Source organism: Gossypium hirsutum, chromosome D07, assembly GCF_007990345.1.
Source record: "Gossypium hirsutum isolate 1008001.06 chromosome D07, Gossypium_hirsutum_v2.1, whole genome shotgun sequence".
In the NCBI taxonomy this organism is placed as follows: Eukaryota; Viridiplantae; Streptophyta; class Magnoliopsida; order Malvales; family Malvaceae; genus Gossypium; species Gossypium hirsutum.
Genome location: NC_053443.1, coordinates 4,789,884 through 4,815,942, shown reverse-complemented (window position 1 = coordinate 4,815,942; position 26,059 = coordinate 4,789,884). Strand labels below are relative to the sequence as shown.

At 32.9% G+C, this 26,059-nt stretch overlaps 3 protein-coding genes and 1 long non-coding RNA gene across 7 annotated transcripts in view; 3 read left to right on the top strand and 1 right to left on the bottom strand.

Moving 5' to 3' along the window:
* Positions 1-415: 415 nt before the first annotated feature.
* On the bottom strand, positions 416-2,982 carry LOC107953668 (protein CHUP1, chloroplastic). 2 transcript variants are annotated; one of them, XM_016889044.2, is made up of 4 exons: positions 2,658-2,982; positions 2,486-2,553; positions 1,816-2,421; positions 416-1,440 (listed from the first exon to the last, which is right to left on the bottom strand). In XM_016889044.2, exons 1-4 carry the CDS (start codon positions 2,761-2,763, stop codon positions 844-846), a joined length of 1,377 nt encoding a protein of 458 aa, XP_016744533.2. In that variant the 5' UTR covers positions 2,764-2,982; the 3' UTR covers positions 416-843. The 2 variants fall into 2 exon arrangements, with proteins under 2 accessions (XP_016744533.2, XP_016744534.2); XM_016889045.2 differs by having other exon boundaries at positions 1,816-2,412; positions 2,658-2,941.
* Positions 2,983-11,215: 8,233 nt separating this feature from the next.
* On the top strand, positions 11,216-20,978 carry LOC121219274 (transcription initiation factor TFIID subunit 2). 2 transcript variants are annotated; one of them, XM_041097155.1, is made up of 11 exons: positions 11,629-11,856; positions 12,331-12,492; positions 12,572-12,638; positions 13,967-14,166; positions 14,290-14,443; positions 15,079-15,163; positions 15,295-15,386; positions 16,499-16,624; positions 17,193-17,246; positions 17,376-17,444; positions 20,882-20,978. In XM_041097155.1, exons 4-11 carry the CDS (start codon positions 14,102-14,104, stop codon positions 20,951-20,953), a joined length of 717 nt encoding a protein of 238 aa, XP_040953089.1. In that variant the 5' UTR covers positions 11,629-11,856; positions 12,331-12,492; positions 12,572-12,638; positions 13,967-14,101; the 3' UTR covers positions 20,954-20,978. The 2 variants fall into 2 exon arrangements, with proteins under 2 accessions (XP_040953090.1, XP_040953089.1); XM_041097156.1 differs by lacking the exons at positions 14,290-14,443; positions 15,079-15,163; positions 15,295-15,386; ... (2 more) ...; positions 17,376-17,444; positions 20,882-20,978 and adding an exon at positions 11,216-11,433 and having other exon boundaries at positions 11,532-11,856; positions 12,348-12,492.
* A 104-nt stretch (positions 20,979-21,082) lies between these two features.
* LOC121203593 (transcription initiation factor TFIID subunit 2) overlaps positions 21,083-26,059 on the top strand; it is a 22,422-nt gene continuing 17,445 nt past the window's right edge. Inside the window, exons 1-4 of one of the 2 annotated variants that reach the window (XM_041097153.1) lie at positions 21,083-21,425; positions 21,519-21,606; positions 23,659-23,784; positions 23,866-23,922. In XM_041097153.1, the coding sequence (XP_040953087.1) occupies positions 21,415-21,425; positions 21,519-21,606; positions 23,659-23,784; positions 23,866-23,922 (282 nt within the window). In that variant the 5' untranslated portion in view covers positions 21,083-21,414. Of the gene's footprint in view, positions 21,426-21,518; positions 21,607-23,658; positions 23,785-23,865; positions 23,923-26,059 lie in introns of those variants that run through there. The other variant, XM_041097154.1, reaches the window with a different exon arrangement.
* Positions 24,465-25,228, top strand: LOC121219275 (uncharacterized). Its single transcript, XR_005915940.1, has 3 exons — positions 24,465-24,475; positions 24,561-24,616; positions 25,152-25,228. It is a non-coding gene; the product is annotated as an uncharacterized lncRNA (long non-coding RNA).

The window sequence follows — 26,059 nt, the reverse complement described above, 5'->3', positions numbered from 1 at the left end:
ATTTGATGTATTATATTTTTAAATTTATTTTTATAAAAAAATAATATAAAAAATTTAATACGAGCAAACTAGGCTAAACTCAGGTTTTAGTATTTTTATCCTGGTTAAATTTAAACAAAATTTTAAACCTATTTTTTGAGTTGGTCTCAAACTTAGAAAATGGGTCTAAATTTTTACTCGGCCTGGCCCAGCCCATGATTACTTTTATTCCACGGCCTAACAACCTTGTTGGACACTTGATGTCCTGATGTGGTTTGGGAACTCCCGGGTCCAATGGGTCGGGTTCGAAATTCCCTCCCACAATCACTTAAATTACTTAATTTATTGCATGGGCCACGTCAATCTTGAACATTGGAGAATAACTTTTTTGCTACATATCCAAGCCAGGAAGGACATCTTTGAGAAAGTTATCAGCTGATAGAAGTATTTGCTGCCTTCTGCTTCATTAATATGTCAAGATTAGTATATCATTGCAGAAAGAAGTAAGAAGCATAGAAGTAAGAAGCATAGAAGTAAAACAAGTACAAAAAGTAGAAAAGCAAATATACGAGGGTTTATGAGAGATTCCATCTTATTTTCCTTATGAATGACATTGGAAATGCTTGGATGCAGCTCTCCATCTGGTTGAGCATTTTCTATCCAGCTAACTTCTCGGGCATCACGTTCATTCTCGTCAATGGATCTCCTATTTGAACCACTTGACTGGTCTGGCTCTACCAGTGAAGCCTCAGACAATGGGAATTCATGTTTCTCTCCAGCCAATGCAGATTGAGACTCTACTACGCCCTTCTTCACACTCGATCTATCCTCGGGGACTAAAGAAACAATTCCCTTCTCATCCAATTACCCTTCTACTGATTTTGTCAAAACTATCTTTACTGATGAAACTGCTTCCACATCAGCATTGAATGAAACTCGCCTTACTTTTGTAAGATTTGGCATTTCCATAGTTTCAGTAAGTTCCTTTGAAGGCAACATTGAAGTAGAAAACCTGCGTATGATGCCAGTTCTGTCCGCAGGACTTCCAGTGGAGGACTTGTTTGGTGATGAAACAACACTAGAACCGTCATCCATGCTTCTCCAACATGTGCTAGAATTCTTGCTAATGCTCCTCTGGCTACTTGAAGAGCTATCAATGGTGCTACTATCTATCTCTTCACTATCAGTCGATGAGGTATATGACCAAGTGCTGTTCGTGTCGGGGTATTGTGTAATTATCTTGCTAGTTTTCTGGTCTGAAGCCTTCTGAACTTCCTTTTCCGAGGTCTTTCTTGATGATGTTTGATATTCTTTGATTTCAGCCCTCAAGCAAACATTAAGCCAACGTTGGTACACTAGTTCCTCAACCATGTCAAATCTACTCTTCTGCAGTATGTTAACTTTGTTTGCAAGGTCCTCATTGGCCTGCCTCAGTTCACTAATCTTGCCAATAGTCTTATTCTGCAACAGCACCATTTAAGAAGCAAACCTTTCAGATTCAATCAATAATGTGTTCTGGTAGGTGCATCACAATTCAGTGTGAACTCAATATAGAATCATAGGCATATATATGTACTCATGTATGAATATAAAACAGGTAAGCCCTTTTTTTTCATATATTTGGAGGTTCATACCTGTGCTCATGTTTGAATATGTACTAGACACGATATTTCGGAACCGAAAAGAGTCTATATACACCCTAGTGCTAAGTGTAAACAATTTTATTATCCCAATTCGGGATTTTAGAGCCACATGAGAACAAGCCGATCAGCAGTCATTTGCGCAAACACTGAAACTTGCAGATAGCAAGAAAAAGAAATCCAAAATTAAATTAACCTGTGTCATGTCAGAAAGTGCAGATAGTTTAGCATGAGCAGCATATAACTTGACAAAAATTTCTCTCTTTTCAAGCTCAAGTTCTTTGTTTCTCCTCCTCTTTTTAATAACTTTTAATTCAATATTTTTAATATCTTCAAGCCTGTTATTAACCAAAGCATCTCCAGTAGAGGTTTCAATGGCTGTAAATCCGGATAATTGCTCTTCAAGCAAAATTATCTGCCCCTTTATCTGGCTACCATTGCCATTTTTCCTCTGCAATTCCTCTATCAACTGCTTTGCCATGTCTAGCTGCTTCACTTCCATGTTACCCTGCCTTATAATTTCTTGAAGATCCTTTATCTCAGCCTTAAGTGCAGCAATTGTGAAATTGAGCTTGCCAATTTCTGCAGTTTTGCCAGTTAAATCCTTCTGCAAATAAGCAATGCATGACAACTTCTCTTTTAGACTATGCAACTCAAGCAGTTTCCTTTCAAGGGTCAATCTCCTGCTCTCCAACTCATTAATGGGATTCTGTGAATGCTCTATTTCTGTATTTGGGTTCAAATTCTTTGTGTTAACCACTTCAGTCCCCTCCTCATTTTGCATGTCCTCTTCCTGCAAGAACTTTGTTTTTTCATTAGACTTATGTATAAGAGTGAAAAACATTGAAAGGGATAAGATGAAGTACTGAAATATCATCTCCAAACTTTTCTCCTCCCAATTCCTCCGTTTCTTGAGTGCTTGAGCAACCTTTTCCTAAAAGCATGCCAATGCCAACAAATTAGCTGTAAACTAACAATACGCATGCATACATACATACATACATACATACATACATACATACATACATATTAACTGACCTGAAAGCATAGAATGTTGCTTCTTTAACCGCTGCTTGGTATTGAGTGGAGAAACAGCGAAAGCAGCAAGTGAAGCAACAACTAAGATGCTGACCCGGAATATCATTTAGCTTCCTCACAGTTCATAGCAGTACTTTAAAGAGTTAAAAAGTTGATAGGGTAACTCAAGATATTTGGGGTCAAGAAGCTCTAATAGATTGCCACTGTTTTCACCATCACATCCAATGGTACTGATGATATTTAGGTACCTCACTATGCTCACAAAATATAGTGATAAATCTCATCACCAAGAAGTGGCTCAACTTTGTCCATGTACGACTATTTAATGCCATTTGGAAGAACATGAAACTATCATGTCTCTAATACTAAAGAACAGGCCCACAGCCATCACCAACATCATCTCACTCCGTCGATAGTAGAAAATTATGATGCTTTCCTGTACATCAGCCAGAATTTGCACTTTTTATCAACTACATTTCCGTTATATTCATTTTCTATAAACCATTGAATATGATAAATCGTTTAATTTTATAAAATATTATAAATGTGTTTGTTAATTATTTTATTTTCTTACTTAATATAATAATTTCAACAAAAAATTATTAAATAAGATAAGTAGCTTTGTATCTACATATCACTTAATATCGAAAATATTAAGTTGATTTTATTTTATTAAAATTTTTATCCAAAATTATACAAAATATTATAAAATATTATATTAATAAGATTAAAATTAATAAATAATTAAATTTTAAGAATTAATATTTATTTTTATCAAATAATATAATTTTTTAATCTAAATTTAGTACTCATAAAATTTAAGTGTTGTTTGATCACCTGAGAAATTATGTGCTTTAAAATTAAGAATAGAAAATTTAGTTTAAAAATTTACAATTGCATCAAAACACACGTGCATAATAATAATAATAAATTACAAGTGCTAAATTTATATTTTAAAATTATTTGTATTGTTAGTAAAAATTAATTTCACCTTATTAATATAGTATTTTATATTATTTTAGATGATTTTAGATAAAATTTAATTTTTTAACCAAAGTAAAGAGATGATTTATTTTAAATATATATTTAAAAAGATTAATTTAATCATTTAAACATTAAGTGATAAGTAGATATTACTACTTATTTTATTCAATATTTTTTATTAAACATATTTAAAAAATTAAATACTAAAATTTTCTATTAAATAAAATTTTTCAATAATTTATAATGATTAAATTTAACTTTACCAATTAAAATTTTAATTTATCAAACTACATCTCAAATATTTTAAATGCTTCAATCCCTGCATACGTGCGTTGGTGTTTATTTCTTTTTTTTTTATCATATCAAGTTCAACTTGTCAAAATCATATTAATTTAGTAAATTTCAATTTTGATGTTTTAAATTTTACAATACTTTAATTTAGTAAACGATACAATTATATTTTAACTCTCAAGATAAAATTTTGATTTAGTTCTTTAAAAATTATAAAGATATAAGCTATTAAAATTTTAAAAAAATTATATTTTAACTCTCATAAAAACATATAACTTAATTTCGGTCAAAAATTTTTTTGGCTTTGCCACTAAACCATCATTTGAACTAAATATGAACTTATAAAAATATGTGACTGCTTCTAACGCAATATAAGAGACAGTCAAATTTTGAGAGTTCTTAATAAATCTTTTAAGTCATCCCTAGCATGAAAAAAACTATCATATTGTATCACGATAACAATGTGGCAATAGTTAAAACTAAAGAAATCACAAGAAATCACAAGAGGAGAAACACATTAATTAAAAATATCATATTATACAAGAGGCGGTGGTTGATTGAATAGTAGATGTAGTCAAAATCGCAGCTGAAGACAATAATGTGGATACGTTTACCAATACTTTGGTGTCTAAGAGTTTTGAGAAACATCTTTAAGCGTATGAGTATCAAAATATGACTTTACTTCGCTGAAGTAAGTAGGCGATTGTTAAAATTTGTGCTCTTAGTGCAGTGATTTCATCATTCTACTTGCAATTTTCGATTTGATTGAATAAACAAAGTTTTATATAATAAATTATATATATTTGTATGGTTGTCCTCAATGATTTTTTTAATGAAACGTAAAATGTATAAGCAAATGTTTGCTCATCGATTACCTAAGTTTTATCTATTATAAAGTTGCAATATAAGCATTATAAATAGTAAATTATAATGCGAGAAGATAACTTATATTATTAGGTAATCTAAATTGTTTATAGTCCATAGAAATTAAACAAAGCAATTGATTCAAGGGACTATTGTCTTGGCTATCGAAGTAATTGACTCCCAAAAATAGAAATATAGGTGCTATTGTTTATGGTATTTAATAAGGAGATCAGTCATGATACTTTTAGTATATTGACTTCATTACTAAATAATTCGTGATTAATAAATATAAAGTCAAAATTTAATTACAAAGTATTTAAGCCCTAATTATATATGTTTGATCAGTCTCTTCACTAGTTCAGTATAACTCTTTACAGATTGCATCATAAGAACCACTTTAACAAGTGGATGAAAACAATGTTTGTGAAATAGATTACATAAATTACAATTAGTAGTAAATGTATTTTTTTCGAGATGGCTTAGAAATTAATTTAATTTTTTTGGAGAATTATTTAATTGGATGAAATTAAATAATTAGGTTTCAAGTAGTAATTAAATTAATTAGTCATCATAGTCATACTTTAATAGGACAATTAAATTAATTTATGCATAAATTTTAATATGAAAATGTGGGAAAAACCAATTTAGAAAATGATTTTTTTGTATTTTGCATAGCAGAATTTTAATTTTAATTTTTAAAACCCAAGCCCTTTGTGTTACTTATAGCAATAAACTTTACTAAAGTATTACTCATGTTTTTCTCTTAGCGGTATTAATCAATTCTTAACTTTCAACCAACACAATTTTCTTCGTTATTCTTGAACTCTCAATTTGCTTAGAGAGTAGGCATTGATTCACAAACCGAGCACACAATGAAAATTTTAACTTTTCATCGAAAGAAGTTAATTCTCTCAATGGGTAAAAAACTAAAATTGAGTTATGACGAAAAATAGAATTTATTTGTAAAAAATAAACGTATTAAATTTTAACTTTCCTGTTACTTTCTTTTGCTTTTCCCTTTGAGACGACATTCAACGCAAAAAGCATCAGAATACCTAGGCCGAAGTTAGTTCACAAAGAGAATAAATTATGGAGGTTGAAGCTTGGTTGCCATAGGCTTCTCTCCTCTAGCTTTGGTGGTGTCAAGTTTTATACAATTTTGGATCTCCTTGGATGACGATACATCCATGGTTACGGGTCTCTTGGCGGAAATAGTTTTGATGTTAAGGTTAATGTATACGGAACTATTTCAACTTGGTAATTTACTAACAATGTTAAAATATGTTGATGTGATATTGACAAGGCATTGAGGACTAATAGCATGGTGATATGTGACAGATTCACATTTTGACGCGTGGCAAAAATAAAAAATTATATATATTTATATTTATAAATTTTAAATATTTTTTTATTTTTATTTGTATTTTTAAATTTTTGTCACATGTCAAAATGTTATATTATTACGTGTTATCACGCTATTGGTCATCAACGTATTTTAAAAATATTAGTAAGGAACCTAAAAGAAAATACCAAGTTCGCTTACGGTTCCTAAATTTAGGTACCAGTTAAATCTAAAAAATGGTGTAGATACTAAATAGGTATAACTTGAGTTCAAGTACCTCAGCATATATTAAACCTTGATGTTAAGTAAATTTTTTCTATTTTATAAATAATTTGGCATTTCATATTCTACATCTAAAAACTCAATTATAAATTTAAAAGTTAAAAAAAAAATCTAAACTTGAATAGCTTTTGTTGGAATTTGGTCTGTAAAAGTGAGAATTAGTTGGGTTGTAATTCAAATATGAGAGAGATTTGATGTTTGATTATGTAGCTTTGGAAGAGCAAAAGGAGTGATTGGTTATTTGATTCCTCAAGTCCAAAGAGAGAAAGAAGTAGTAGTTTAACATTTTAAAAAAATTCAATTACCTAATACCAACCATATTGAAATTCAAAAGGACTTAGAGCTTAAGTAAGCGACCCTTTTAAGTACAACAAACACACCATAAGAATTTGACTATACTGCAAATTAAATGTATTTAAACCCCATTCAGCATCCAATGTTGTGTATGGTTAACTCCATGGACATTTTAGTTTGAAATTTTCGAAAAATATTTTTTTCTGAGGAGAGGTAATTTTTATTTTGTTTAATAATTTCGTTTTAAAATTTAATGTAACTATTTTTATTTTATTGTAGATATTAGAATTTAAATAAACTATCATTTACTTTTCTAGACCAATATAAGGATAAATAAATAAATATTTTAATTATAGATCTCTATCCAAAGTCAACCCTTTATAGAAAGGCCATTGCCAATAAGTTATAATTATTCACAAAGTTCCTAAGAATATATAACTAATTTAATTAAATGTGGGAATTTGTTATAGGTAGAGTCGCAAATATTTGGGTTGCCGTCGTGAGCCGTGCCGTCACAACTACTCATGCTCCATTTGTTTCTTGACAGCACAGAACAAAAAAGGCAATAAAACAATAAATTATTTGCATGTAAAATCCATTTTAATAACTTTTCGAAATATGGAAATTTAGTTGTACAAAAAAAAAATCCCAAAAAACGTAAAAAAAGAAGAAGAAAGAGAGATCCAACTTCAGTACTATAACTCAATTATATGGTTTATGGACATTGAACAAGTATGGAGGTCATACCAAATTAACAATTTCATATTACATATTCTTTTTTTCTTCTTCTTCTTGTTTTTTGATGAGAAGAAAAAAAAAAACAAAAATAGATTTAGACACAAGAGAAGAGGAAAAGGAAGAAGAAAACCTCAATGATGCAATGGGTTTGGACCAGTAGGAACTAGGCGTTTTTCAACCCCATAACGTGGGTCGATGTCGTTGCCGGAAGGTTGAGGATGGGCAACTGGAACCTGACTCTGATGCTTGTGATGTAGAAATGGAGTGAAGTCAAATTTGGTAGCCAAGACTTTACGGTTGTGATGATGATGATGAGAAGTGGATACTTGGTGACTAATGTCAAATAAATGGCACCACCCAAAGAATAAAAGATACAAAGACAGCCAAAGAATGACACTGAAAAGATGCAGCTGGGTATATTTCACGGCCATAGCTATTGGCTAGGAGGGAGAAGGTTGAAGTTTTAAGAGGAGAGCATGCATGGAGAGGCAAAAGTGGAATATTGTGATCAGTGAGAGCTTATGGGGTGGGAGTGAGAGAAGGGGTAGCTTCCATGGTCAATTTGATGATAATTTATTAGAGGGAAGAAGAGAAGAGAGGAGAAGAGTGATCAATGAGGAGAAATTGGGGTATAAGGAAAAATTGTCCTCCTTTCTACATTTGTTTTACCAATGAAACTTCCTTTGCGTTCAAGGAATACAAGGACATTTAATGCACAGATCGTCTAACCTTGAATTATATATTAGGACGGACCGCCAATCATCAGGAAATGTACGTGAGAGTCAGACTAATCTGGTATAATTATAAGCTCATTTGTTTAATGTTAAAGTTAAACTAATCACATTCATATAAAAACAACAACAACACCTAATTACCATATTCTTACTCTTATAATTTAAATTATTATGGCGGAGGTGTTTTTGTTTTTATCTGAGTTGTCTTGCTTTGGCATTTTCATTGAATGTTATCTTTATCATGCACGATGAATATTCGTAATGCAAAAAATAAAATAAAACAATTATAATATCGCATTGTGATAATTTAAAAGGTAAATGTGGTGTATTTGATTTATAGAAAATTATTTATAACAAATTTTTATAGTATTTTTTAGTGTTTATTTTATGGAAAATAGATTGGACAACAAAAAATTATTTATTAGTCGATAAAAATTAATTTACTTTTTTAAAAAAGCCTAAATCATTTTCTGAAAAAAATCATTTGTAAGTAATTTTATTTTTATGTAAATTAATCTTAATCAAGTCTATTTTATACATATAGTAAGCTTGTGCATTGCACAATTGCACGAGTAAGAAAACTAGTTAAATTTTATAAATAAAAAAATTGATTAGGTATTGTGAGTTATTCTAACAAACTATTAAATACTCGAACTCCATTAATTTGTTAGCTCATTAAATAATTAAAAAAAACAAATTATGAGTGATTGTAAAAAGATAGAAGGAAAATTCCAAGTAGAAGTACTATGGAGGTATTGTACTAGGAGTCATTGATGGGTATGCGGATTTTCATTTTGCATTCTTCGAAAGGTGGGCAAGAGATGAATTAAGCCCGACTTCAACTCGAACAGTGTTTCTCCCGCCGAATAAGTAATGCACAGTGGTTGTCATTCATTTGGTGCTGTTGCGAGTTAGTGTATAGTTTGATTTGCCATTTCGTTTGGTTCATTAAATGAGAAAATGTTCTCAGTATAAGATCCTATTTTAAACTCCGGATGTGGTTGTTTACCGCATTTAATAACTTCTCTTCGCAGTTTTCAAGCCAACTTCTCTATTTCTGGTTCAAATTCTAGAGCCCCTAATTCTGACCTGATCATAAGGAAAACAAACAAAAATTAGAAAAAATATTTCAAATCCCTGGCAACGGCGCCAAAATTTGATAGGCATTGGAACCACCAAATAAAAATTTTTACAACAAATTAACTCTAGATAGTAGTAAAGAGTAGTAGGGTCGAATCCACAGGAATTGGTTATTGTTATACAATTTCGTTTTTTTATTGTGAATAGGATTTCTGTCGTGGCAATAGTCGTCTCTATGACTCGAAACAAACTCGCTGAAAAATAAACAAATAAAATAAATTAGGCGAGTTGAAAATGTTTAGAAATTAAATAAGTGAGATAGTAGAAATAAACAATTATATTAATAAAAAATAAGATAAAATAAGAAAATGGGTTTGAATTTTGTAAACAGAAATATTAAGCCTTAGCTTTAGACTCAATTAATTCCGGTTTTGAATCGGTCCTTAAAAATGATTTTCTCTTCCAAACTATAAGTTGGTTATAGCGACTAAGAACGTCCCAACCGCCAATTCTTCATTTTGTAGTTTATTCTGATACGACTTGCAAATCAACTCTTACCAATTGTCTAATTGCAATACACACGTTCGCAATTCAAGACTCCAGCAGCCTTGAGTTCTAAAGAACTCAACTCGGATCAACGGCCTCAACCGTGCGAGACATTTAAATCTGATCACTATCTCCATTGACAAAAATCCCACTAGCATGACCCCGCCAGGATATGCCAATTTGTTCGCAGGAATTCGAATACAACACGGCCAACTAGTCTTCCCAATTGTACGCCAAAATGACTCCAACCCAACGTGCATTTTGTGTTGAAATTGAATTAACTTTAAGGGACGGATTTGTACTATCCCATATTCCGGAGAGATGGTGAATATTGTTATGAAAGATTTTTAGTATGGATTCAATTCTCACAATTATTGACCGGAAAGAATATTGGCCTAAAACTAAGTTAGAAGTTTAGTGAAGCATGAAATTAATCATACTTAGTTGGCGTATGGAAATGGTTTAAATGGAAATGGTGGAAGGTGGAAAGGAAAAAGGGACTTCGGAAGCAATTAAGCCAAAATATTGAAATGGAAATAAAATAAGAAATGGATTGATTTTTTTTTCTATTAAATTTCCAGGTGTACAAGGTGTGTTTTTCAAAGGCCACCATACAACCTATTTATACACAAATCATATACTAAAATTAGCCTAACTCACCTACCAACTAATTACATGAAATAAAATATCAGATTTCCTTTTCTAAATATGGCTTTTACAAAGTTAAAAGTCTGATCAGCCCTTAAATGTTTCCAAATTTATGATTCGGCCCCTCTTTTATTGCTCGTGCTCCAATTTAATTATTTTCTTCTCGTCTTTGAATTAAAACACCCGAATTTCTTTCTTGACAAAATTTAAACTTAAAATCACCAATTTAGCAGGAATTATTTTAAGAATTAATTGATTTGAACACATAAAATATGCAAAATAAACATGCCATCAACTATATTGCATTTTGCCTCATTTACTCAAAAAATGAACAAATTAGTCTCTATATGTTAGATTAAAAAGTAAACTGGTCATTTGGTTAAAAATTCCATCAATTTTTACGTTTAAAAATTAGTATATGCACATCAATATAAGGTATACATGATAGATTAAATTTTTAATAGTACAGATAAATTGAATTTTTAATAGAAAAGACTAATTTATTCTTTGATAAAATATACAAGGACTAATTTAACTATTTTTTAATAGAGGACAAAATGCAATTTAAGAGCTAATACAAGAGCTTCCGTGTAATTTTTAGTGAAAATTCTACTAATTAATCCCCTACAACAAGGTTCATATGCCGAGTCAAAATCAGACTCCTGGCTGATCCTCCAATCCCCATCATGACACGTGTAAGGTAATGGTCGAATAAAAAATAATGTTAGGGTAGATCATCACCAGCAAATCCACAGGAGGAGCTCGTGAGCTTCTCCATAAATAAACTCTTCTCTCACTGTTCATCCGAAAACTTTTTCGAGTTCGAAAAAGGGACCAGAGTCGTCTGACGCCGAGCCATGGCCAAGCCTCGCAAGCCCAAGCCCGAAGACCCGAAGCCAGCTCACTCCGGTGCCGTTGTCCGCCACCAGAAGCTTTGCCTCTCCATCGACACGAACCTTCGTCGCATTTACGGGTAATTCTATTTTGTTCACTTCTCCTTGCTCTGCAATTTATCATGGAGATGTGTTAATTGCTGTGTTTAGTTAACGCGATGTCATTTTGCACTTTCAGCTACACTGAGCTTGAAATTGAGGTGCCTGATATCGGTATCGTTGGATTACATGCGGAGAATTTAGGGATTGAGAGTGTGCTTGTAGATGGGGAACCGACAGATTTTGAGTATTACCCGCGTAATCAGAGCTCCGATATTGAGAAGCGGTGGGTCTCCGCTGTGTCTTCACCGAGTTCAGCCGCGGATGTTGCTGCAGCTGCTTACGTCACGGCGCTTGAGACAGAACTGATCCCTAATTTGCTCATCAATTGTTGCAATAAGATGCAAATTGAGCAAATTAATACGGAGCCTAATGGAGTACAATCTTCTGCTGAAGTCAAGCAGGTTACTGCAGCTGTTTTTTAGTGAATATATGATTTTTAATTATTTTTTAAAAAGTTGCATGTAAATGCTTAATCAATGTGATATGGCTTATTTGGTTTTGATTTCTCGAAATATATATGCTAAAGAATAGAACTGACTAGAAATGTTTCTTTCACTACTAGTTTAGCGGAAACGTAAAAGGGAATTATGACTAAATTGTAGCATAATTTTGATAGAAGTGTAGTAAATTGTAGTATATAACATGCATTTTCTTCTCATATGTAAAAGTCATGTCTAGAATTTTCAGTTCTTTCCAGAACCTTTTCCCCCCCTATTGTGATTTGTGTTTTTATGCAAGTAGCAAAAGTTGCCGCTATATGACTTCTAAAAACTTGCTTTTTTGTGAAGCAAAGAAATGAAGATTTTGGCTGATGTATTCTAGTGTGTACCAAGTTCAGTTGATGAGGTTTATGAGTATTTCGGTCTCTCATGTAGGTTGGTATTGGATGCAGAATGTGAAATCTGTTCGTGTTAACTATTGGGTAGAGAAAATGGAGACAGGGATTCATTTGAGGATAATGTGGTCCATACTGATAATCAGATACGGCGTGCTCGGTGCTGGTTTCCTTGTATCGATGACAATAATCAGCGGTGCTGGTATGTGACTATATTCTGTCACTTCTTGTAGTAATTTGGCTACTTTGGGCTTTTTACCATCTACATATTTTCTGTTCAGTTTTGATCTGGAGTTCACGGTTGCTCACAATCTCGTAGCTGTCAGCAATGGGAGCTTATTATATCAGGTGAGACAAATGTGATGGAAAATATGTAGTTGATTTCTAGGTTTCTACTTTGCCAAAAACTGTGTGACATGCATAAGTGAGACAAAATTGATGGGAAAAATGTCTTTATTTTATCTTATTCTTGTGCGTAAATAATAAAGTTCAGTTCTAGATTGGTGCATAAATTGTAGGGATAGCTCAGTTGGGAGGGCACCAGATTGGAAATCTGAAGGTTAAATTTAAATCTATGCTCACCACATGCATCCTTGTAATCGAGGTTTAGGTTGATATATTGCATGGCATTTTGATTTGTAAACTTTTTGAAGGTGGAATAATCCATTTAAGGGAGATAAAAAAGGTTTGAGTTATTCAATACTTGTTACAGTTCAATGCAATTTGCGAATCATTGCAGAAAAATATTTTAGGCTAGGCACTGTTTTGGCTCAGCTAAAGTTCTGGAGGGTCAAAATGATAGTTATAATTGAAGTATCATGTGTTTAAAAGATATGATTGCTACAATTAATTCCTTCATTGTTGGATAAAGTTCATCAATGAGGTTGGTTGTATTCCTTGCTTCTTATTCTGGGAACTGTAGCCCAGTCTCTTTTCCCCCTTTCTGCTGAAAAAGAATTGTTTGCTGCTTGTTGACCAAATATAATGCACTGGAATGCATCGTTGCTAATCAATATAAGTAGAAAACCTTAATTTTAGGTGGCAATTTCACTTTATGTGACTAAAGCATGTTTCATGTTGGGGGTACTGAGGGGGCTAAAATGTTTGTTTTTGTACTAATCCTTTTGGAATATCCTTGGTAGGCTAGAGTATGATTATTTTTATCTGGGCAAGATCTCAAATAACTCAACATCAAACAAATCAATTTCCCTGATCCATTTTTCAGCGTCCAGTACCATTTAAAAGAAAAGCCTTTGTGATGTTTGACATATTACTCATTTGACTGAAGCCTCTTTTAAGGTTTCTGTGTGCTGTGAAAATTTTTGCTGGTTAGGTGTTGGAACTGTAAAAGCCTCTTGGTAAGGGTAGTAAATTCAAGATAGGAGCAAAAAATAGTTTTGAGCATGAATTTTCTTTTGCAATTGCAGAAGTATGGCATTAATATATTGAGGGTTAGTGGTAAATGTTAAGAATAGTGTATACTGGACCTTGTATTTAGCATCTAGATTTTCTTAATGGTACTCTTCATTTTTTTTTTCAAAAAGTAGTTTCCTGAAGTTATGGACTTGCTGACTATTGAGATGAGCCTAATTCTCTTCCATCCCTCTCTTCAGTTATATTAAGGATTTTACAAATACAGTTGAGGCTTTTGATATTCTAATTATTCTGTTTTGCAGGTATTGAGCAAATATGAGCCTCCCTGCAAGACATATGTCTACAGGTTAGATGTTCCTGTTACTGCTCAGTGGATATCCTTAGCAGTTGGACCATTTGAAATCCTCCCTGATCAGCATAATGGTCTCATTTCACACATGTGTTTACCACCTAATTTGCCAAAGCTGCGTCACACAGTGGAGTTTTTCCATAATGCATTCAGGTTTTTGTCTTTGGTTAAATTTAACATATTATAAAATCTTTTCTTTCATTTCATAATCAGGCTATTTACATTTAAGTTCCCTGATTACAGTTTATGTGGTTGTTTAACATTATACTTTCACAGTGAGTATGAACAGTATCTTGATGCAAAATTTCCATTTGGGTCATACAACCAAGTTTTTCTATCTCCTGAAATGGCAATATCTTCCTCAACTGTTGGAGCCTCCTTGTGCATCCTTACTTCTCAAGTTTTATTTGATGAGAAGGTCATTGATCAGGTTTGTTCACTGCTTGGGCTCATATTTTTGAGGCACGTGACATATGAGTCTAATCTTAGATATGGACACTTGTTCCGCATTATTACTCTAGGAGTCAGTTTAAGATGCAAAATACATCACACAGTATTACTTTAAGCAAACAAAATAATTGTCTAATCTAAATTCCATAATACTGCTTCTTCTCTATGGACAGCACTATTTGCTTGGCTAAACTATTGAATTTGATACAATATCTATCACATTCTTGTTAACTAAGAACCTGCTGCATGTAACATGTAAGTTTTAATCGTGGCTATATGTTTCACCATGGTCCAGCATGTTCTTTTTATATGTATTTCACTTTTCTCAATTTTTAGGTTTAATGTTTTATTGGTTTGATTTGGGTATGTTATGACCTTAAATGCGTGCTTATCTTTCCCATCTTACGAGTTGGATGTGGTTTAAATGTTGGCAATTAATAGGGACTACAATGTAAATTGTTTTGTTTATGATGCGTATTTTATTTTATTATTATTATTTTGAGGTTAGTTGAACCTCTATATGAGCATGAACTGCAGTGTATGACATCTATGCCAGGTCTCAAGTTTTTCTTTTCTTTCCTTATGTTGTTGATATGTAAATTTGTGTCTTGACAGACAATAGACACATGCATCAAACTTGCTTTTGCTCTTTCAAGACAGTGGTTTGGGGTGTATATTACTCCTGAGGCACCAAATGATGGTATGTTGATGGATAATGGCGGCTTGTATGGGTTGACTGAAATTTAAGCAAGTTAATTAGTAATTTATTTTGATAAGCTTTGGAAGAAAAGGTTTCTGTTAGTGCTGATTTGGCTGCTGTTTTGTTGTCAGAGTGGCTGCTGGATGGTCTTGCTGGTTTTTTGACAGATTTGTTCATCAAGAAATTTTTAGGAAATAATGAGGCACGGTATCGAAGATACAAGGTTTGTTTTCTATGGAGTCATGTAAGATTGAAATTAATGGAGAAGCTGATCATGGTTGCTAATTGAGAGAACCTATTTGGTTTCCTCTGTGGTTACTGTTTTAGTAGGCTGTACTTTTTCTATGAAAGCTTATTGCATGTAGTTCGAGTGAATACTCTCTATTCTAAATCTCTTTTTGCAATTCATGGCTTACCTCATTTGATTCTTCCTATTACTAAATGTGTTCATTTACCATTAACATCTTATGCTCGTAAACAAAACCTAAATTCTGATGTTGAGCTGGCATCCTCATAGGAAATGAGTTTAAAGAACGAAAAAAAAAAACTGAAATATTAAAAACCAAGAGACACTATGGTATATTTTTTATTTTTATTTTTTATTAGTATCAAAATTTTTACTGTATCCATCTTGATCTATGGGAGAATTAAAAAGAAAATCCCCTTTTTCTGATTTTCTGTTTCATTTTTCTCTATCCTTGTGATAACTGGAAAATTTATCTCACTGAGGGGCTTTATTTAATTAATAATACAATGGAGTTTTGAATAAAAATTTCTTAGGTTCTGGATGATTTATACTGGACTTCCTTACTAAATATTGCATCATTTGAATATTCATAAGTTCTTGAGTTATGAATAATAATTCTTGATGATTTGGATATTCATAAATTCTCGATTTAATTAATAATAATTACGTTGGAGATTTGAAACATGTAAAGTTCTGGGTGATTTATACTGGACTTCCTTACCAAAAATTGTATAATTTGAATACTTAGAATTCATTGATTTAAGTTTGCGCATCTTCTAAACCCAAAAGTAGGTTAGTAATTCTTACACTTTTGGCATGTTGAGAATGTGACTGCAATTTTTTGTTTCAAATAGTACTGGAGGCTGATATTCAAAGGCTTTATAAAATTTAGCATCATTAATTCATTTTCTTGATGTGGATGGGAAGTGGGCATGTGGCATTAGTATGAAATGATTCCGAGTATTTAGCTATGTTTAAATCTATACTCTCATTAGGAGACAAGCATGAGATAGATGTAAATTGCCCTCCCCCCCCCCCCCTTATGTTTTCAGATGCAGAATTATGCTATTTTATTCATGTAAATGTAGGCAAATTGTGCTGTTTGCAAAGCAGATGATAGTGGTGCAACAGCTTTGAGTTCCTCTTTTGCTTGCAAGGATTTGTATGGAACTCATTCCATTGGCTTGCTTGGAAAAATACGATCATGGAAGTCAGTAAGTAGCTACTTTTGACTTATTTTTTCTTTTTTCATGATGTTATATTACCCCCTAATTTTTTACTAAGTCACTCAAGTATCTTATGACTATGAATGATGAAATGAACCTTGAATTAAAGGAATGTGTTCAAGAACATGGAGGTGAAATAGTTTTGGCGTCATCTAGTTGTTGCTTTTATTAACTACTTTAAAAGTTGCTAAAATGTGCAAGGTATACGTTGAGAATAAGAAGTATTTGGTTAAAGATAGCATATGGCTAAAATGTTGTAAAACATAGAAATGGTTATAATGTGCTATGCTTTGAAACACAGTCGTTGCATATGCAAATATTGATCATACATTATGATTATTCATAAAAGTTTAAGATATTTAATTTTCAAAATTTTTAATTGCTCTTGTTCAAAAATGGAAATTTCTTTTTTGCTTTTCTGTTTCTGGAAGAAAAAGTAGCAAAAATAGCAATAAAATTTACTTTAAACTGGGAGAGTCAGAAATAACCAAGGGAGCACTATCATTATTGTCGCTTATATCTTTTGGCCGTTTTGTTGACTATTTTTATCCTGAAGGTGGCAATTCTTCAGATGTTAGAAAAGCAGATGGGACCTGACTTCTTCAAAAAGGTATGGGGTATCATCTTGGTCCTAGTTGTCCTATTTGAAGCATTTTGGATGTTATGTGTAAAGGGATTGTGGAATCAGTTTCTTTTGTTGACTGTCATTTGTTCTTGGTTTTCTTTTTTCATTATGAAGATTCTGCAAGCAATAATTTGTCGTGCACAAAGTACAACCTGTCCTGTGAGGTCTCTTAGTACAAAAGAGGTGATCATATATATTTTCTTTTCTTATTTCTCAGTTATCATCTATGTGCCATCTATTTATTAATTGCCTTTCTGCTTGTCATAACATCTGCAATGGTACTGCTGCTAATCATTTTCGGTTAGCTGTAATTCATCACCAATAAAAAATTATCGTTCTAGAAACCCTAAAACTAAATAAGATTTGAGAAAAATAAAATTTTTAGGCATGTAAATAAAACTAGAGAAAAACAAAGCAGGAGTTAGGAATGCAAGTACCCGTGTATTAGCATCCTCATTACAGTGTCTGTCTGAAAGCTGTACCAATTAATCATATGCATAATCTTAGATCTTGAAAAAAATGGTTTTAAGACATTTGAAAATAATCCTCTTTAACCATTTTTTTAGATTATGGTTTGTTTATTTGGAAAACAAATTGATTTGTTTTGAAATTAACAAACTTTTATATATTTTCAGGAATTCGGCAGAATCTAAAAATGGGTTTTGGGATAAAAAATTTTATTTCATTCCTAAAATCTGCATTCTTTTATGAGAAGTAATTGTTGAAATTCTATCTAGTAGTCTGGTAGAGTTCAAGAATTTCATTTCATTCCTAAAAACTATAGTTTCAGGAACTTGACACCATTCATTTTTGCTACGTTTTGGGAAACTTTTCTCATACCATCGACATATGATTTTACCCAATTAAAAAATAAAAGGTAAATAAACAATATAAAATAAATATTAATTAAATGACTAAACTAAATAAAACAAATGCATGAAGTAAATACAAAAGTAGAAGTGAAATAAAAGATGATTAAAATAAATTGTGGAAAAGTAAATTGCAAAAATGAATAAATTGCAGAGTAATATAAATAAAATAAAATGCTTAAAGTAAAAGGCATTTATAAATAAAGAAATTCAATGATAAAAGCTATAAATAATTTAAAAACATAAATAGTGGTTAAATGCTGATAGGTGAGTGCTTTTCATATTTAATTGAAACTATGGTGGTAAAATGGAAATTAGATGGATTAGGGAAGATTTCTCTTGGAGAGAAGTACGTGTACAGTAGTGACTATTGAAACAAACATTAGAGAGGAATTTAGTTGTTAGACTAGGAATATGATTGACAAGTGGGAATCTGAATATGATTTATTTACTAGAATTTGTTTATAGTTTAAATAAAACTTTCCTAATAAATTAGGATACTGTCTTGTCATATTTCAGTTTTCCTTATAAGAACGTGAAACTATGATTTTGCATCTTATTTCTTAAATTTTAAATCTCTATTTAAGAGGAAAGTTATTAATGATTAAAGGAGGTTGTAAGTTCCAGAAAATTAAGATAGGCAACTCGTTTAGGGTTCCACAACCATAGGAAAAAGTAGGAAACGAAAAAAGGGTAAAGACCCTTTCTTTGGATCTGATTTCTCTGTTGATCGTTCAGTGACTCGATCCCAAACTGGGGACCATAACAATTTGCCATCAAAGCCTGCCACAATGGGCAATGCCATTTGAGTTATACAAACTCTTTGTGGAGGCTAAAATTGTCAATCTGCAGAACCGTATGGATAACCACCTCTGGCAAATGACTCTGAATGCAAGAACAGGTGAAAGCCTTTTTTCCGACTTGAGTAAATCAACTATTGGGGATGGAGATGCAAATAGTTCGACAATTCAACTAGAATAGGTGCACTGGCCACTAATTGCTAGGGAGGGGCAGCAGCACCACCACTAGGTGGGGTTCTGCTAGTTGGAGGAACTGGTCCCAAGTATGCAAAATTAGATTTTCCTACTTTTCATGGATCTGAAGATCCTTTATGGCTGCATGACGTGAACAATTCTTAAAAACCAACACACCGATGAGCAGACAAGGTAGGTTTGGCAGCCTTTGACATGTTGGGAGAAGCGCAACTTGGTCTTATTAGATGAAATTGGTGGGGCATATAATGTATTGGTTAAAGTTTTGTAATGGTTGCACCCTTCGTTTGGTCCTTCTGTGGGCAGCAATCTCATGGGAGATTTGGTTAGTCTGAAACAAACAGGTATAATAAAGATCTATCTGCGGCAGCTTTAAGAAAAATTGGCAAGGGCCAGTCATTATGTTCGATTGGATCAACAAGTTGGGTTATTCTTGGTTGGGTTGGATGATTAAATTCAACTTGATGTTCAAATGCAAAAAACCCTTGATTTAGTCATGGCTAACAGTCTTGCTAGAGCTTTTGAGCAGAAGCAACAGATGCTACATGTTGGAAATAAGCGTAAGGTAACTTGGCTAGGTAATGAGGACAGTGACACATTAAGTGGAACTATGAGTCTCACTACAACCTTTTATAAAAAACCTATCAAGGAAGAAATGGCAGAGAGAAAGGTGAAGGGCTTATGCTATAATTGTGATGAACTGTTTACAGTTAGGCATGAATGTAAAAGCTCTTTCAGTTGGAATTGGCTAGTCAAAATGATGCAGAACCAGAAATTGAAATTATGATGAATTGGGTTGGTTTATCATTAAGTGTTTGATGTCAAGCTTGAGGACAAGCTTTTCTCTAACCCGGGATTTGGCTTTGATTTAGTGGGGTTAGTTATGATTTATTTACTAGAATTCTCCTATTAGTTTAAATAAAACTATCCTAATAAATTAGTATACTTTGCTGTCATATTATAATTCTTATTAGAATATGAAACTAGTGTTTTGCATCTTATTTCCTAAATTGTAAACCTTAAGAGGAAAATTATTAATGAATAAAGGATGTTGGAAGTTCCAGTAAATTAAGGTAGGAACCACAGTTAGAGTTCCTAGGTAGGCAACTCTTTCAGAGTTCCACAACCATAGGGAAAAATAGGAATCCAAATAAGGATAAAGACCCTTTCTTCTAGTCTGATTAAAATTTCAGTCTAGGTTGTGAATTTCCCCTTCATGAGATGACATATTTGGCAAAGAGATAAATCATTACCCATCATGATATCAAATACAATACTTGGAAGTGTTCGCAACAGCAATAATGAGAATTATGGAAATGCTGACTTAGTGTTAATTTTAAATTAGAGTCATCTAGAATAACTATTTGTTAAAAAACTAAGTGCTGGTGTTCAGGATTTGTGTTTATGTTTTGCTTCATTTTAAATTAATGGAGCTTGAAAACATGTTTTTGATGCAGTAATTTGGCAAGGGTCCACAAGGAAAATTGGTAGGCTTGAATTGGTAAAATTGCAGGGTTTGAGCCCTTCTTCTGCCAATTATTTTGGACCCTTGATCTTCTTCTGCCTATTGATACTAACTTACTATGGATTTATTGTTTGTATGGCTATATATATTTGATAATGGCACATATGAGAGTATTTCCATGATTCTGTCTTTTTCTTTGTTTTAATTCATAAAATTATGTATTGTTTTACTTAAAATTAAGATACAATTAATTGTGTCTGTGTCACTAATTAAGCTATAAACTTTTATACTCAGTTCCGGCATTTTGCTAATAAAATTGGAAATCTGGAGCGTCCATTTCTCAAAGAATTTTTCCTCGGTGGGTAGGATTATATGGATGTCCAGTTCTCAGGTATGATTTAAGTGAATCATGTATTTAATGTCTTCTGCATTTGGCATTTTCTTGCTCGTTCATATACTTAAGTGTTATTTTCTTTCCTATCCTCTATTTGTAAGGATGGGGTTTCCTACAACAAGCGGAAAAATATCATTGAGTTGGCAGTTCTGCGCGAATGTACAGCTACAATCGATTCAAGTGTATCAGTTCTAAATGCTAATCCTGATTCTGAAAATCGTGATGGTGATATTGGGTGGCCTGGAGTTATGACTGTGAGGGTTTATGAACTTGATGGTATGTCTGATCATCCTGATCTTCCAATGGCTGGGATGCATGGCAGCTGCTGGAAATAGCATGCCACTCAAAGCTTGCTGCTAGACGCTACCAGAAGCCTAAAAAGGGTTCAAAACCTGATGGCTCTGATGATAATGGTGATTTGCCTACAGTAGATATGCGTTCGAGGTATTTATCACACAAATGTGGATTTTTTTCTTTATATCTTGTTCCAGAAGATTTCATTAACACATTCTTCCATGTTTAATTGTTCTTTTGCAGTGTAGACTCCCCATTGTTGTGGATTAGGGCAGATCCGGAGATGGAATATCTTGCTGAAATTCATTTTAATCAACCTGTACAGATGTGGGTAAGAAAACTATTGTTTTCATTTCTAGGTGAATTTTGTCAATGTTTTGCATAACCCAGCATTAAGTAGGTCAGTTGCAAGGTCATTTTCCTTGATAGTTTACTCAGTCATTAAGTACATATGGTTTATTAAGTTATGTATTCCTGTTATTTCTCTTTGTTGATTTAAGGGTCCCCCCCCCCAACACACACAAAAAAAAATCATTAGGGGGAATATTGGCTCTTGCTCTGCATGGTTGTAAAATGCTTAACCAAAATGTTGACAATTCCATCATCACTTTCCAACTGGTCATGTAGGAATATAACACCCGTCTTCTGTATTCTTCCGGTGTAGATGTCTTCTATTGAATTATACCTAAGATAAAATTAAACCACCTTTTTTTTGGTGTTTGTTCTCTTATTAACAAAAAGAATTTTGGATGTGCGTGATTGTTCCCCATCATTGCTGTTGAAGGAGAGAAACTTGTCAATGTTTTTGCATAACACAGCATGAAATAAGTCTCAGTTGCAAGGTTATTTTGTCTGATGATTTCAGACAAGCGCAAAAGGTTTATTTGGGTATATTGTCCTGATATTTCTGATTAGAGGGAATATTGGCAACTTGATTTCAGACGAGAGTTTTTGCCAAAACTTGATTTCCACCCTTTCAGCAACTTGTCTTTCTGGAATATCACATCTGTGTTCTGTGCTCATCCAAACTTGAGTGATTTTCTAAATCAATTTCATATTCTATTGAATTATACCTCAATAATAAACCAGCCTCCTTTATTTGCCTTGTATTTCGCTTATTCACAACAAAGAAAAAGAAAGAAGAAGAATTTGGATGCACATAAATGTTCACGGTTGATAAGTGTGGATGTATGGCAATGTTCTTATCTGTTTCCATTGCTAGGATCATTATATCACATAAGCAAAGCAGTAGTGGTAGATACATTTCTGGTTGGATTTGACATTTCTCCTTGGCCTTATTTAAAAGGGTTATTTTCTCCTAGAAGATGATTATGACACATGCAGTGTTCGCTCAATTATTCTCATAGCCATAGCCTCTCCTCTACCTTGTATGTAGCTGTTTCTGTTCCTCCATGCAGCAGGGAAAGATATTTATACTTATTTCTCTATTATTGGTTGCTGGCAAATAATTGGAGTAAACCATTCAGTTTTATTTCTATAGTTTGGATGATGGACCATTGGAGTGCACTATCAAAGATGGCATGCTAATCTACTTGGTTGCTTCTAGCTAAATTTGTTGGAAACACAACTTCCGTGTTCAGATTTTCTGCCTGACAATTTGTTCATTCTTTTGGAGATTATTCACATATGTGACAAGATGCAATTTGTTATGCATATTTGCAAAATGTTGTTTATTAATGAGCTTCAAGTGAACCTCTAGATATTACTGAGAATCGAGATAAAGTTCTCGGTTCTTGAATTACTAATTCCCAAAGTCAGCTTGAAAATTTCAATTTTAGCATGTCGAAGATTGTATTTAACTAATAACAAAATTTGAAGCTTGCAATTTTAACTTGGAATATGCCTTCTATGAAAATGAAAAAGTTATGCATACGAAGCAAGAAAAATAACATCTATTAACATGCTTTGAGTTTAGAGGATCAGGAAGAGCATACATTCTAACCCTTCATGTGGTGATCAACCTATAAATTAAGCCATAATTCCAATTAGTTTTGTTAGGCGTAGAATGTGGTTAATCACACCACAAGCATAAGTCTAGTCTAAATCCACATGTAATATTAAACTTCAAGATGATGTAATCTTACAATATATCTTAAACAATTAAGTATTTACTTGAAATCTTTTTCAACCTGTTGAAGCCCAATTATTTGTCTTTGATAAATATAATTGGATAAATGGGAATTTTACTAAGAACTAATTGTATCTGATGACACAGAACAAGGTAACTACTTAGTTCAAGATTGCTTTTATTGTACAGAATTTGTATCCAGTTGTGTAGCTGTATCTGTTGCTTTTATAAATCACTTCCAATGATTTAATTTTTCATTGGTATTTGACTTCTTAAATTTGGTAAAATTATCAGATTAATCAGTTAGAGAAGGATGAAGATGTGGTAGCTCAGGCACAAGCAATCACTGCACTAGAATCTTTACCAGAGCTTTCATTTTCTGTTCTCAAGGCACTAAATAATTTCCTGACTGACTCCAAGGTTTTTCTGCTCCCCAAGGACTTATTTGGCTAAGAGTCGTTATGAATTGAATTTAATCATTTGATTTTCCTTTGTGTCAAGGCCTTCTGGAGGGTTCGAATCGAGGCTGCACTTGCATTAGCTAGCACATCTTCCGAGGTATCATCAGCAGCATTTGATGCTCAATAACTAGTGATGAAATTAGTTTCTTTATGTGACGTTAACCAAATTATCACCTATTTCTTTCACTGGAAAATTATGTTATGATTTTGAAACCCTTTTTGTAGCAATTGCATGTCTTTTTGAGTTTCGCTAAAACTATTCTTAACTTTCATGTTCTTTGCATAATGCTCTGAATGTGGCATCGGTTGATGTTTTCTTTTAACATCTTACCTGCAATGATCCATATGCATGGGATCCATATGCATGGGGCAGTTAGATTGCTTCTTATTGGTTGTTCAATAGTGAGATATGTTATAATTTTTAATACATTAGTATCACTTTTTAACTAAAAAATATATGTGCTGTTCCGAGTTTCTTTAATAGTTTGCATATTTAATTGATCTTTTGTCATCTTGTTAGTTTTTTGCATTTGCTCTAGCATGGAGGTTTATTTCATTCTCTGGCTGGCAGGAAACTGACATGGCTGGTTTGCAACATCTGGTGAAATTTTATAAAAGTAGAAGGTTTGACACAGATATTGACTACCAAAGTGAGTTTCTTAACCTGAGTCTCAATTTGTCAATGATTGCTAAAATGCCCTAATAAGAAGTTCCTTTTCCTGCTGATCTTGCCAGACCAAATGACTTCTCAGATTTTCCGGAGTACTTTGTTCTTGAGGTAATGCAATGAGGTAGGCTGTGGTAAACTAGTGCTTATGATGTTTACAACTAGCTCAGGTGCCTCTGATGCTAGTGAATGCTGGTTTATGGAATTTGAATTAAAAACTGCAAGATATATTTGATCTAGTGGTTTGAAAAGGGATGACAAGGGATAGTAACATTGGGCATCTCCTGCCTTCATGTGGGATTTTTGCATAAATTAGGTTAATTGCCTCTGTATGCTGCCTGGACTTTAGCTTTTTTCCTTACTTTGAGGTGCTTCTTGTATGCACCAGTACTTATGCTTGGGTTGCTAAATTTATAACTGAAATGTAGTTTGTGGGAGTTCCTTGAACCCAAGATAGCAACACGGTATTTCTATCTTCATGTGGTACTTATACATAAATTAGGTTAATTGCCTCTGTATGCTGTTCAGACTTCTAGCTTTTTTCTTTACTTTGAGATGCTTCCTGCATGCATGGTACTTAAGCCTGAGTTACTAAATTTCTAACTTAAATGTAGTTTGTGGGCGTTCCTTAAACCTTCTTCATTTTCTTGGTTTGTTAGGCAATTCCACATGCCGTAGCAACGATAAGAGCTGCAGACAGGAAAAAGCCCCAGAGAAGCTGTGAGTTTATTTTGCAACTTTTAAAGGTATGATTTCCTTGGCCATCACTTACTTTACAAGATCATCAAGAAGATGTGGAATGCCTATGCTAATCAATCTACATCAGTGTTTTGCTGCATGGATCTTTCAGTGAGTAATCAATGATCTGTAGCTGTCAATTGCTGCATAAATGATAGAACCTTGAAATTTTTTTCCTTGATTTGCATGATTTCTTGTCAAGAAGAGAAGGGTGACCTCTGCTAATTTTGCAATAGAAATTCTTTGTTACGCTACCTTCATATTTTTCTAGAAGTGCTTCTATCTGACGCATTTAGGACATGGTTATAGGTATATGACTCTCAAGGACCCTCTAAATACATGGAAAGCTTAAAAGAAATTAAACATACCCCGCTGTATCTAACACTGACACCCGAGTTCAATTAAGACTGAGAAATCAATATTATAGTGAGCCTTTATTTCATTATTTATAATATATTTTTGCATGGTTTACTATGGAGTTCAATTTATTGTTCTTTTTTTTTTTATTCATTGGGAGGAAGATCATATGACTGGCTAAAACAAATTAAACTTCTGTTAATTCTTGATTAACTCTCAGTTTTTGTACTTTGAAAATCTGGCAGATTTATAACTTTTGCTGATTCTTGATAACGAAATTGTGAATATTTGTGATTGATAGTTCAACTCATCAAAGGGGACTGAAACCTTAGGACTTGTTAGAGAGGGAAAGAGAGGAGGGGCTTTAATGGAAATTCTGCTTAGTTCTTATTATTCCAACGTACCCTTTAAATAAGGACCTGTCTTTGTTACATAAATGGAGAAACCATTTAAAAGGTCCTGTTAAATAAAC